Consider the following 13441-nt stretch of genomic DNA (forward strand, 5'->3'; position numbering starts at 1 on the left):
ATCGACATCCCTCCTCTCCTTTAGAAGGAAATTAAAAACATGGATTTGGGACCAGGCATTCGGGTAATCTGGCAGATAGATAAGGGACAAGCGACAACTAGAATTGATAGATTGGACAATGTGGAATTTGAATTTACGGACTATGAGCTGGTAAACGTTGAGCACTAGATTGTTTTAGGGATTGTGATGTATAATTGATTGTTTTAATTGTTTTAATTACTGTTTATATGTTTTATTTTTTACCTTGTTTTTGTGCTGGTATCAAATTGTGCCTTTTTGTAAGCCGCCCTGAGTCCCCCCTCGGGGGTTGAGAAGGGCGGGGTAGAAGTGCGAGAAATAATAATAAATAATAATATTGTTGGTGTGGTTCAGAATGCTCTTTGATTGTAGGTGAACTATAAAACCCAGCAACTGCAACTCCCAAATGTCAACATCTCCTTTCCCCAAACTTCATCAGTGTTCACATTTGGGCATATTGAGTATTCATACCAAGTTTGGTCCAGATCCATCATTGTTTGAGCCTATAGTGCTCTCTGGATGTAGGTGAACTACAACTCCAAAACTCAAGTGCAGTGCCCACCGAATCCTTCCGGTATTTTCTTTTGGTCATGGGAGTTCTGTGCGCCAAGTTTGGTTCAATTCCATCATTGATTGAGTTCAGAATGCTCTTTGATTGTAGGTGAACTATAAATCCCAGCAACTACAACTCCCAAATGACCAAACCAATTCCTGCCCCAACTCCACCAGTATTCAGATTTAGGCCTATTGGGTATTTGTGCCAAATTTAGTCCAATGAATGAAAATACATCCTGTAAACCATAGATATTTACATGACAATTCACAACAGTAGCAAAATGACAGATATGAAGTAGCAACGAAAAAAATATCATGGTTGGAGGTCACAACATGAGGAACTGTATTAAGGGGTGCGGCATTAGGAAGGTTGAGAAACACCACTTTAAACTATTCATACCTGGACCTCTTTTCTTTGTTGTAGTCAGCTTTCCACATTAGCTGAGGTGAGGGTCACAGTACACCCTTATAAAATTGAAAAATCACAATTTCTACATTTTTATCATGTCAGAAGCAACTTGAGAACATACTGCAAGTTGCTTCTGGTGTGAGAGAATTGGCCGTCTGCAGAGATGCTGACCAGGGGACGTCTGGATGTGTTACCATCCTGATGGGAGGCTTCTCTCATATCCCTGCAAACTAGAGCTGACATACAGGAACTCATCCCATCTTGTGGATTCAAACAGGCAACCTTCAGGTCAGCAACCCAACCTTCAGGTCAGCAGTCCAGCCAGCAAAGGGTTTAACCCATTGCACCACCGTGACTATTTTCTACATAAGAGAATACTTCTCTAGTTATTTCTAGGTCTTCCAGTTTACCTATCCGAATGTATCTCCCTCTACGAACCTCCAAGGACCTTAAGATCGTCTGGGGAGCCCTGCTCTCAGTCTCACCACCATTGCAGGCACCTTTGGTGGGGACAAGAAAGGGCTTTCTCTGTGGTGGCTCCTCGGCTGTGGAACTTCCTCCCTAATGAGATTAGATCTGTCCCCTCCCTCCTGAACTTCTGGAAGAAGCTCAAATCTTGGTTGTGGGATCAAACGTTTGCAGAATAGACTGACTTGCTGAAGAAGATAATGTTTTTAATGGACTGCAATGGATCGATTTGGATGACGATATGGACTGGCGAACGGTTTTAATGTATATTTATTACTGTTTTAATTGATGCTAATTGTATTTTGTGCTATGTTATTATATTGTATCGGCGTTGAATAGTGCCTGTTGGTAGCCATCCTGAGTTCCTCTTCAGAGGTTGAGAAGGACGGGATAGAAATGTTCCAAATAAATGTGACAAGGCAAGAAAATTCTGGAGAATAATTCATGAAGAAATTCAAAATATGCTGAAAATACAGATACCAATGAAACCGGAATTATTTCTGCTAGGGATGTATGACAGAAATCTAGATAAAGATAAAGATAAAATACTATTTCTGGCACTAACGGCAGCGAGAATGTGCTACGCCAAAGTATGGAGACAAGAAGAGATTCCAAATGAGGACGATTGGATAATAAAATGGATAGATATTAGGAATTTAGATAAACTTACCTTCTTGTTACTGAAAAACAGAGAAATTAGAAGAAAAGAAACAGACTGGAGCGAAATTACTGAATACTTTAAAAAGAAGAAAAAAGAAATAGTAGTCTAAGAAAGACAAATATAGACTGAAACGAGATAAAAAGTGGGAAAGAAGAGAGACAAAGAATTAAATGGGAAACGAATCGATAGAGAAGACTTCCAGAAGATACCAGGAGGTCAACTTGGTTTTTAAAATGTATTTATTTTTATTAATTCTTTATTTTTTCTTCTTCTCTCTTTCCCTCTCGCTTTTACCATCATCTATGATGATTTTTCTTTTTTTTCTTTTTATTTCATTTTTCTTTTTATTTCTTTCTCTTCTGTTATGCTATTTGTTTTCTGTCGTGCTCTTTTATGAAAACTTTAATAAAGAATGTTTTTTTTAAAAAAAGAAATGTTCCAAATAAATAAACAAACAATAAACTCTACCATCAACTTCTTCTGGAAGTTAAATCATAAATTGTGGAGGGACAACTGTACTCTCGTTCCCTTGGTCACTTTGACGGCTCCTTTTTCTTTGGCTAAACTCCATTTGACAATATTCTAGTTACTTCGGTGCTGGAACTTGTATTCTGAAGGAATATTTCATTAAGAAGCCATGAGGTTGTGCCACTTCTTCTTCGTTCCCTATAGCTCTTGTGTTCCATATGTGAGAAAAAGAAATTGTGTTGTTTGTTTCCACACACACATTTTCATTGTATAGCAAAGTGCTGTCGATTAAAAGCCACTCTTTCAGGTAAAGCAGGGATGGGAAACATTTGACCTGCAATTCCCATGTACACACAGCATGGCCAATATTCAAGCACTGTAGAATTTGCAATCCCAATAATCCAGAAGGTCAAGCATTCCTGACTCTATGAAAACAAGGTCTTGTGTAGCCCTATAAACTTCAGTCCTTAAATTTGGGATGTCAGTGAGTGAACCTGACATCTACTCCAACCTAGGGGCCCAAATGGTGAACAATACCTCCCAGCAGTCCAGCCTAACATTGTTGTTGTTCATTCGTTCAGTCGTCTCCGACTCTTCGTGACCGCATGGACCAGCCCACGCCAGAGCTCCCTGTCAGCCGTCACAACCCCCAGCTCCTTCAAGGTCAGTCCAGTCACTTCAAGGATGCCATCCATCCATCCATCTCGCCCTTGGTCGGCCCCTCTTCCTTTTGCCTTCCATTTCCCCCAGCATAATTGTCTTCTCCAGGCTTTGCTGTCTCCTCATGATGTGGCCAAAGTACTTCAACTTTGTCTCTAGTATCCTTCCCTCCAATGAGCAGCCGGGCTTTATTTCCTGGAGGATGGACTGGTTGGATCTTCTCGCAGTCCAAGGCACTCTCAGAACTTTCCTTCAGCACCACAGCTCAAAAGCATCGATCTTCCTTCACTCAGCCTTCCCTAAGGTCCAGCTCTCACATCCGTAGGTTACTACAGGGAATACCATGGCTTTGACTAGGCGGATCTTTGTTGCCAGTGTGATGTCTCTACTCTTTACTATTTTATTGAGATTGGACATTGCTCTCCTCCCAAGAAGTAAGCGTCTTCTGATTTCCTGGCCACAGTCTGCATCTGCAGTCATCTTTGCACCTAGAAATATAAAGTCTGTCACGGCCTCCACATTTTCTCCCTCTATTTTCCAGTTGTCAATCATTCTTGTTGCCATAATCTTGGTTTTTTTTGACGTTTAGCTGCAACCCAGCTTTTGCGCTTTCTTCTTTCACCTTGATTAGAAGGCTCCTCCTAACATAGCTTGGATTTAATAGTTCAATTTCTGGAAAGCCTCACATTTTGTGGTGGAGGCTCCTTCTTTGGAAGCTTTTAAACAGAGACTGGATGGCCATCTGTCGGGGGTGCTTTGAATGCAATTTTCCTGCTTTTTGGCAGAATGGGGTTGGACTGGACAGCCCATGAGGTCTCTTCTAACTATGTGATTCTAGGATTCCCACCCTCACTTTGGTCCTACAAAATGTTGGCAGCTCCCACAATCCCTTGCCTGTGGCCCTGGCAAGCTATTGGTACTGTTAAGGAATGGTCCTTTTCATTGAACCAGAAGTCCCAAATCTATGTCATCCCATAACACTGAAGAAGATGCTGCCTTTTATAGAATCATAGCTGGGAAGGATCTCAAGGGCCATTGAGTCCAACCCCTGCCAATCCAGAAATACAAAGCTACAAGACCTATATATTTAATGATCTCCAAATGAGAGTTGAGGTCATCTTTTCTTCTACTGAACAGTTATCAACATGAAGTGTACTGTTTCCTAGTGTTTAGGTACTTATCAAGTTTAATTGCAGTTATACAAGCTGGATATGAAATTTTTGGTCAATAGTCTACAGCAGTGGTTCTCAACCTGTGGGTCCTCAGATGTTTCGGCCTTCAACTTCCAGAAATCCTAAAAGCTGGTAAACTGGCTGGGATTTCTGGGAGTTGTAGGCCAAAACACCTGGGGACCCACAGGTTGAGAACCACTGGTCTACGGGGAAGCTTGCTCCCCATGGAAATCCAGTCCTTGAATAAACCAGCACATTGAACAGTGATAACAAATGCAATTGATACAAAAATGCTGTGAAATGGTCACACATCAGACACATGCTTTTTTAACTACGAAAGGTGGAGAACGTTTGGCCTTCTGAATGTTTTAGCTTGCGATATCTACTGGCCGTACCATGCAAGGCCAATAGATTGTCCCAACCAAAAAGTTATTTTCGTACTGTCAAATTTGCTAATAGCTTACATACTTTCTTGGATTTTATGTTCAGAATACTGGTTGATATCATTTAATGTGCACTCATGTTTTAGATTGACAGATGCATTTTCACCAATATGTGCAGAAAAAGGATGACATCTAAGGCTAAACCAACATTGGATCCAACATAATTTGCAACATTCAGTTTCGAGCTTGGTGTAAACCTTGGGAAGTTGCTGAGATGACATTGTAAGGTCACAAGCAGATGGGTGGTAGAAACCATACATTCATGGAGCTTCTTTAATGGACCGCTGGTGTGAAAAGCTAACAGAGCAGTTCAATAAAGCAGCGGGCAGACTCCAGCCAGCTCTCAGAGACACAGTAAAGGCAATGCCTATGAAGAACTGGCTACTGCTGATCTATCTGACCTGCTAAGAATCAAAATACATATCTTTTAGAGAGTTACTGTATCTTTGTAGATCCACAGAAGAGATGGATGACACCTACCCTTCAATTTCTCAGTTTCTTTTTTTTTCTAAAATAATATTCTTCAAGCACTATTTTTTTCTTTCTCATCTTTTTTATAACCTTGATGTGAAAAAAAATACTCAAAATTAGCTAAAGTTGTCCTTGGCACTTTCCATTTGAATCTGACGCACATATGTGGTATTGCGATGCCCATGTTTTCCTACAAAGCCCTGAGAAGAACCTGGTTTCTGAAGCACATGCACACACCATTCACAAATGCCATTTCAGTTGAGGTAATTTGGGGGATAAAGTGTCAACCAGCTTGGCTGCTTTTGGGGGTTTTACCTCTCCAAGTATCTTCAGGCAGATGAAGAACTAAATTTATAGAATTGTAGAGAAGCAACTCTGACAACAAGGTGGAGAATGTAACATATCTCTTCCTCTTACAAATCTATATAACCTTATCTAACTGTAGGAAATTGCTACCACCCTAAGATACCTTAATGTTGCCACCCTAAGAGGACCGGGACATCCGTAGGGAGACCAAGGTGCTTGTTTATAAAGCTATTGTCCTCCCAACCCTGCTATATGACAGTGAAATGTGGACCATCTACAGACATCACATGCAACTCCTGGAACGATTCCATCAGTGTTGCCTCTGAAAATCCTGCAAATCTTTTTGGGAAGACAGGTGAACAAATGTCCGCGTGCTGGAAGAAGCAAAGACCACCAGCACTGAAGTGATACTCCTCTGTCATCAACTCTGCTGGACTGGCCACGTTGTCTGAATGCCCAATCACTGTCTCCCAAAGCAGTTACTCTACCCTCAACTCAAGAATGGAAAACAGGATGTTGGTGGACAGGAAAAGAGATTTAAATATGAGCTTAAAGTCAACCTTCAAAACTGTGGCATAGGCACAGAGAAGTGGGAAGCCCTGGCCCTTGAGCACTCTAACTGGAGGTCAGCTGTAACCAGCAGTGCTGCAGAATTCAAAGAGGCACAAATGGAGGGCGAAAGGGAGAAACATGCCAAGAGGAAGGCATGTCGAACCAACCCTGATCGGGACCACCTTCCTCCTGGAAACTATTGTCCCCACTGTGGGAGAACATGCGGATCAAGAATAGGGCTCCACAGCCACCTTTGGACCCACAACCAAGACAGTACACTTGGAGGACCATCATTTTTGGGCTACGAGGGATCACCTAAGTAAGTAACATACCACCTTATCCCAAGCTCTGAAAAGTGCACTGGAAATACCCATTTAAGTTTTAAAAACCTATTTATGTGAAGTGCTTGAATGCCCCAAGAAAAATGCACAAGCACAAAAGAGAGAAGGTAACAAACTAAAATTCAGAAGAGCAAAGTAGTCTTCCTCATATTACAGACTCTAAAACAAAACCTGCAAAAAGAAGGAAAAGGCCACAACAGTTTGTTATAAAGTAAATAAATAAACAGTTTGTTAAAAAGTAAATAAATAAATAACAAGTAAGTTCACAAAAGAACTAAAGCATATTTTATTTCTGTTAGCTCATAAAAATCAGGAAGGCGGGGGAAAGCAAGAACAGCTTCATACATACAGAAACAAAAATATTTACCAATTTCCCCTACCCCTTCCTTCCCCAACCTTGTATCGTTTGATTATCTGGGTTATAAGAGAGAGGGGGGGCTGAGAGTTACAGAAATCACTCCCAAAGGACAGCTGTTTGCGTTCGCTAGTCTCTTCTGCTTCTCAAAGGAGCGACTCGGAAGAGGAGAAAAACAACTGGGGACGGCAAGGATATTTACAAATGTCACCGCTGTCTTTGAGAAAGAGGGCAGCTGCCTCCTCGAGCCCCAGATTTCTCCGTTTGCTGCTTTTCAGCAGGTGAGTTCGGCCGGTGATTCTTGATCAACATTCACACCGTGTGATACAGGAGGGAGAGGGGAAAGGCCAGCTCAGAGCCAGCAGTGTGTGTGTGTTGTGCATATATGTGTATTCCTGATTCTCCCAAGAATCATAATCCTTGAAACCCACTGGCAATGGAGAGGGAGCAGACGGCTGCCCGAGCGCCCTCTTCAAAGGAAGGCCAGCCTGAAGTGCTGGAGCAACAGTCCGACAAATCCCCGCACAGACCTCAGTGGGCTTTGTGTTTCCACTTCTTGTGTTTTTTGTCTTTCCTTTTGCTGGCGCACCTGGAGCAGAACCACTGCACTTCCTGGGGGGGAGCAGCCTTAATTCCCACGCAAGGCCTATATGTCAATGACACGGAGACAAACACAAGAACATGTATGAGGATTCACAAAAAGCTGAGCGCCTGAGGTCATTTTTTAAACTTTGCACAAAACCTTCAGCAAAGACTTAATTCTCTTTCCCTTGGACAAATCCTTTCACTCTTCTGAAACTGGGGGTCAGATAAACTCCAATTTCATTACAGGATTGAAAAAGGTCAAGTTAAATTTGCCAATGATTCCAATTTTATTTGCAATGTTCAGGGTATCACTTTATTTATTTATTTATTTATTTATTTCATGTACTTCTACCCTGCCCTTCTCAACCTCTGAGGGGGGACTCAGGGCGGCTTACAAAAAGCAAAATTTGATGCCTACACAATAATACAGAAAAATGAATAAAACAGCAATTAAAACAGTTATAACAGTTAAAAAACAATAAATATATGTCACAGTCAATAAACCAATCTCAAGCTCAGCGTTCGCCAACTCAGAGTCCATACTTCATTCTACATTGTCTATTCCTATCGGTCGTCGTAGTCCTTTATTTATCTGCCAGATTGCCCAAACGCCTGGTCCCAAATCCATGTTTTTAATTTCCTTCTAAAGGAAAGGAGGGATGTCGCTGATCTAATTTCCCCGGGGAGTGAATTCCATAGGTGAGGGGCCACCACCGAGAAGGCCCTGCTCCTCGTCCCCGCCAATCTCACTTGTGACAGAGGCGGGGCCGAGAGCAGGGCCTCCCCAGAAGATCCTAAACCCCGAGGTGGGACGTAGAGGGAGATCCATTCGGACAGATACGCTGGGCCGGAACCGTATAGGATTTTGTAGGTCAAAACCAGCACTTCAAGGATATGCATTTGTAGGGACAGTATCTGTTATCAAAAACCTCTAAAGCAGCAGAAAAAAAAATTGATCCATAAACACCCACACACTCAGATTTCTTGCTAATATACTGTTTTCCCTCATTGAAAAACTTCAGAGGAGAGGAAATAATAAAACAATACATGTACACAGATTCCCAAAGGTGCTCTTATAAAAATTTTGAAAAATAGAGTGATATGGTTGTCTATGAGTGCCACAGCTTGAGGTCAGCTGTGACCAGCAGTGCTGTAGAATTTGAAGAGGCATGAATGGAGGGCGAAAGAGAGAAATGTGTCAAGAGGAAGGCACATCAAGCCAACCCCGACCGGGACCGCCTTCCACCTGGAAACTGATGCCCTCACTGCAGGAGAAGATGCAGATCAAGAATAGGGCTCCACAGTCACCTACGGATCCACCCCCAGGTTACCACTCTTGGAGGGCCACCATCCTCGGACTACAAGGGATCGCCTAAGTAAGTCAGCTCTTTGTGTAGATTTTATTATGCCTGTCAGATTTAAACTTTCTTGATTATTTTAAGATGCCTCTAACAGAGTATGTTATACAGTAGAGCCTTGCTTATCCAACATAAACGGGCCAGCAGAACGTTGGATAAGACAAAATGTTGGATAATAAGGAAGGATTAAGGAAAAGCCAATTTAACGTCAAATTACATTATGATTTTACAAATTAAGCACCAAAACACCATGTTTTACAACACATCAACAGAAAAAGCAGTTCAATACACAGTAATGTTATTTAGTAATGACTGTATTTACGAATTTAGCACCAAAACATCTCAATGTATTGAAATAGCTGTGGATCCGGGTGGGAGGCAGACTGCATTAGATAATACAGAACATTGGATGAGCAAAGGTTGGATAAACGAGACTCTACTGTAGTTGTAAACATGAGACATAACAGTAATGGGCCTAAAAATTGGTAATGGTGGAAATGAGAGACAGGGCCTTCTCTGTGGTGGCCCCCCAGCTATGGAACTCCCTCCCGAATGAGATCAGCTCCACCCCCTCCCTCCTGACCTTCAGGAAGCTAGTGAAATCCTGGCTATGGAACGAGGCCATCCCAGAATAATGACCGAGCCCGACAATTGAACAAAGTTATTGACCACATGTGGACTGAGTTTGGACATGATTTTACTGTTGGCGAATTGGCTTATATGTATTTTATTCTATATGTATTTTAATTTTTCTGTTGATATATGTTGTTTTAGACTTTATTGATTCCTTGCTGTTAGCTGGTCTGAGTCCCTCTACGGACGTTGAAAAGAATGGGATATAGAAGTTTTAAATAAATAAATAATGTGATTTTCTATAGCATTTTTTGAGGCCCATCTTCATTTTTCTGGTCATTCCTAGGCCACAATGCTTCCCCTTTCAGTTTGCTTTAACTGAGCTCCAAATGTCCCCTCTGCCCTTTTACCATCACTCTTTAAAGACATGCAAGTCCCAACACTTCAGAGCAGGTGAGTATGGAAGAAGATACGGAATGGGGAACAATGCCTGGCTCGACAGCGGTACGTCTGAAAAAGATATTGGAGTCCTCGTGGACAACAAGTTAAACATGAGCCAACAATGTCATGTGGCAACTTTAAAAGCCAATGGGATTTTGGCCTGCATCAATAGGAGCATAGTGTCTAGATCCAGGGAGGTCATGCTACCCGTGCTCTATTCTGCTTTGGTCAGACCACATGTGGAATCACACTGTGTCCAATTCTGGGCACCGCAATTGAAGAGAGATGTTGACAAACTGGAATGTTTCCAAAGTAGGGCGACTCAAATGATCAAGGGTCTGGAGAAACAAGCTCTATGAGGAGCGGTTTAAAGGGCATGTTTGGCCTGCAGAAGAGAAGGCTGGGAGGAGAAATGATGTCCATGTATAAATTTATGAGGGGAAGTCACAGGGAGGAGGGAGCAAGCTTGTTTTCTGCTACCCTGGAGACTAGGATGCAATGGAACAATGGCTTCAAACTACAGGAAAGGAGATTCCACCTGAACATTAGGAAGAATTTCCTAACAGTGAGAGCTGTTCAGCAGTGGAACTCTCTGTCCTGGAATGTGGTGGAGACTCCCTCTTTGGAGGCTTTTAAACAGAGGTTGGATGGCCATCTGTTAGGAGTGCTTTGAATGCAATTTTCCTGGCAGGGGGTTCTATAATTCTATGAATTCAGAGGATGCCATAGGCTAGTGAAAAACAATATTTTGGAACCATTCAAAGTCAGTTTCAAGCCTAAATGTGTTACACAACAGAACTTAAAATGCATCAGTTAACTGAGTAAGTCAATCAGCATGAGTAACAAGTCTGTTCTAAGGTTCCAATGTACTGCTGGAGTTTGTTTACGGGGAAAGAAATCCAAAGAGATCTTGCTCCCAATGCTATCAGTGCCTCGCCAGTTATTTTTTAAATGGAGCTGAAATCCTCCAAAGTTGACTGGAAAATAGAAACCACCACAAGGGAATCACAAATTTGATCCCATTTCACATGGTTGATGAAGAGACTAAAGAGAAACTGTTGCCAAGAAGGAAGTTGCTCTATTGCCTGTCCAAAACAGGAATTGGTCTTACCAGTGATACCAGTCGTCACAGTCATCGCATCCAATCATCGGACTGCCATCGTCCGGTTTCTCGCAGCCAGGGCAGATCCAGATCTTGTTCCCCCATTCGTCTCGAATCTGTGGGAAAAGAAGAGGGAGAAGGTGATGCCTTGGATGGTCAGGAGGAGTAATAAAGACAGATTACCTTTCCTCTCAAATCAATAATTTAACCAACTCGTGTATTGGGGGGAGGGGGGATTGCCACTGACTATTTCCATGGACACATTATATGAACACATTTCCCTACCAACCCATTTCCTCTCTATAAACGACGTATGTTCTGTATCAGAAACTAGAGTGGATGTTGTCTACCCAATTCAATTTTCTGAATCAGCACCCCAAACCTAATCTAACGTTGACCAAAAACTGATTTGTAACTCTTTTGGTACTAATGTTGGAGAATGATTCCTGGTCAAGTCCCTGGTCAAAGTGGTCTCTGGTCAAAGTGGTCCGTGGTCAAAAAATGGTTGGGAACCACTGGTCTAAGCAGATGGATACATTTTGTGTCATATTAAACTCATTGTTCTTCCCACAACAGACCAACGTAGCAGCTCCTCTCAAAGCTAAGGAAAAAAATGTTGCATATGTCCCATGATTTAGAATGCTAAACTTGCACATGTGAAATATCCCAAATTGGTGTTACTTGCTTTTGAGGAAGAAACACACAAACATTAAGGGTTAACTCCAAAATACTTCCCATGATTTAGGAAGCCAAATTTGTACATGTGCAATATCCCAAATTGGAGTCCCTTGCTTTTGAGGAAGAAACACACAAACAATAAGAGTTAACTGATTTAGAAAGCCAAATTTGCACATGTGCAATATCCCAAATTGGTGTCCCTTGCTTTTGAGGAGGAGAGACACAAAGAATAAGAGTTAACTGATTTAGAAAGCCAAAATTGCACATGTGAAATATCCCAAATCGGAGTCCCTTGCCTTTGAGGAAGAAACACACAAACAATAAGAGTTAACTGATTTAGAAAGTCAAATTTGCACATGTGCAATATCCCAAATTGGTGTCCCTTGCTTTTGAGGAAGAGAGACACAAACATTAAGGGTTAACTCCAAAATACTTCCCATGATTTAGAAAGCCAAATTTCCACAGTGCAATATCCCAAATCGGTGTCCCTTGCTTTTGAGGAAGAAACACACAAACATTAAGAATTAACTCCAAAATACTTTGCATAATTTAGGAAGCCAAATTTGCACATGTCCAATATCCCAAATTGGTGTCCCTTGCTTTTGAGGAAGAGAGACACAAACATTAAGGGTTAACTCCCAAAATAGCTAAGGATCAGCATCTTGGTGCTCCAACTGACTGAAAACTAGGCTTTTATTTTTATTTTTTTTTAAAATAATCTTTATTGTTTTATACATATATAAAAATACCAAGCTTATCGACTACAAATGAACAGCTGTACAGAGGAAAGAGGGGGGGGGGATTAGGGGAGAGGGGGGGATTAGGGGAATACAGGAGGGAAGAGGGAGAGGAAAAATACGAAAGGGAGGGAAGGAGGGGGGGGGCCGAAACCCGAGGGGGGTGGGTGGGAAGGGGGTAGACACACTGCGATGGTTAACAGAAAGCTTGCTCCTTGTCCGCCATGCAGACTGTGACTTCCATCTAGTTCCTGTAAAGAGAGTCCAATGCACCTTTCCATGAGACCACTTTTCGTCTCCTGGTATATCTTGCACCTCGCTGTTTATTCTTGCTCATGTCTCTTCTGGTCTGCTTTAAATCCGTTAGGATTCGTATTTCTTTTTTTCGTATTCGTCAAAGTCAGACCAATCGGTCTGCTTGATCGGACTACCCGAATTAGATTTCAGCAGAAAGGTAAGTTTGTCCATGTCTCTAAGTTCAGAAATTTTAACTAGCCATTCCTCTAAATCCGGAACCCTGTCTTCCTTCCAGTGTCTAGCAAATACAATGCGGGCTGCGGATGAGAAGTGCATCCACAAGACATCTTCATTAGGGCTGAGCGTGAAGTCCTCGTCCGTCAACCCCAAAAGGAAGTGCTCCGGCTTTCTTGGAAAGTTCCTCTTGAAAATTTTTTGTGCTTCTTCCTGGATCCCAAGCCAATATTTTTTTGCTTCTGCACAGGACCACCACATATGAAAGTAGGTCCCTGGCTGCTCTTTACATTTCCAGCAAAGGTTCTTCAAGTTCTTATACATTTGGTGAAGCTTATAAGGTTTTTATTTTTACTAGGCTTTTATTTTTAATGGGCTACCAACAGAAAACTGGGACACAACCGAGGCTGGCAAGGGCAACACAGAACAGGCAATGCTGCACATCGGAGGGAATGCCGTGGGAGTTGCAATGCCTTTTCAGAGACATGAAAGAGAAGGTCTGGGTGGCAAAGCTTCTGCAAGTTAAAGGAGTGGTGCTGCTTGACTCATACAAAATCACCTGTTCTTTATCTCCATATTCAAATCAGCTCAAGAAGAAGAAGAAACCCCAGTCATGT

At 42.0% G+C, this 13441-nt stretch overlaps 1 protein-coding gene across 2 annotated transcripts in view; it reads right to left on the reverse strand.

Annotated features, from left to right (window-relative positions):
• Positions 1 to 6786: 6786 nt before the first annotated feature.
• TAF3 (TATA-box binding protein associated factor 3) overlaps positions 6787 to 13441 on the reverse strand; it is a 158764-nt gene continuing 152109 nt past the window's right edge. For both annotated transcript variants that reach the window (XM_067469322.1, XM_067469321.1), the window contains exons 7-8: positions 10948 to 11054; positions 6787 to 7525 (exon numbers count right to left, since the gene is read on the reverse strand). In XM_067469322.1, the coding sequence (XP_067325423.1) occupies positions 7411 to 7525; positions 10948 to 11054 (222 nt within the window). In that variant the 3' untranslated portion in view covers positions 6787 to 7410. The remainder of the gene's footprint in view (positions 7526 to 10947; positions 11055 to 13441) is intronic.

The sequence above is a fragment of the Anolis sagrei genome, chromosome 5, assembly GCF_037176765.1.
Source record: "Anolis sagrei isolate rAnoSag1 chromosome 5, rAnoSag1.mat, whole genome shotgun sequence".
NCBI lineage: Eukaryota > Metazoa > Chordata > Lepidosauria > Squamata > Dactyloidae > Anolis > Anolis sagrei.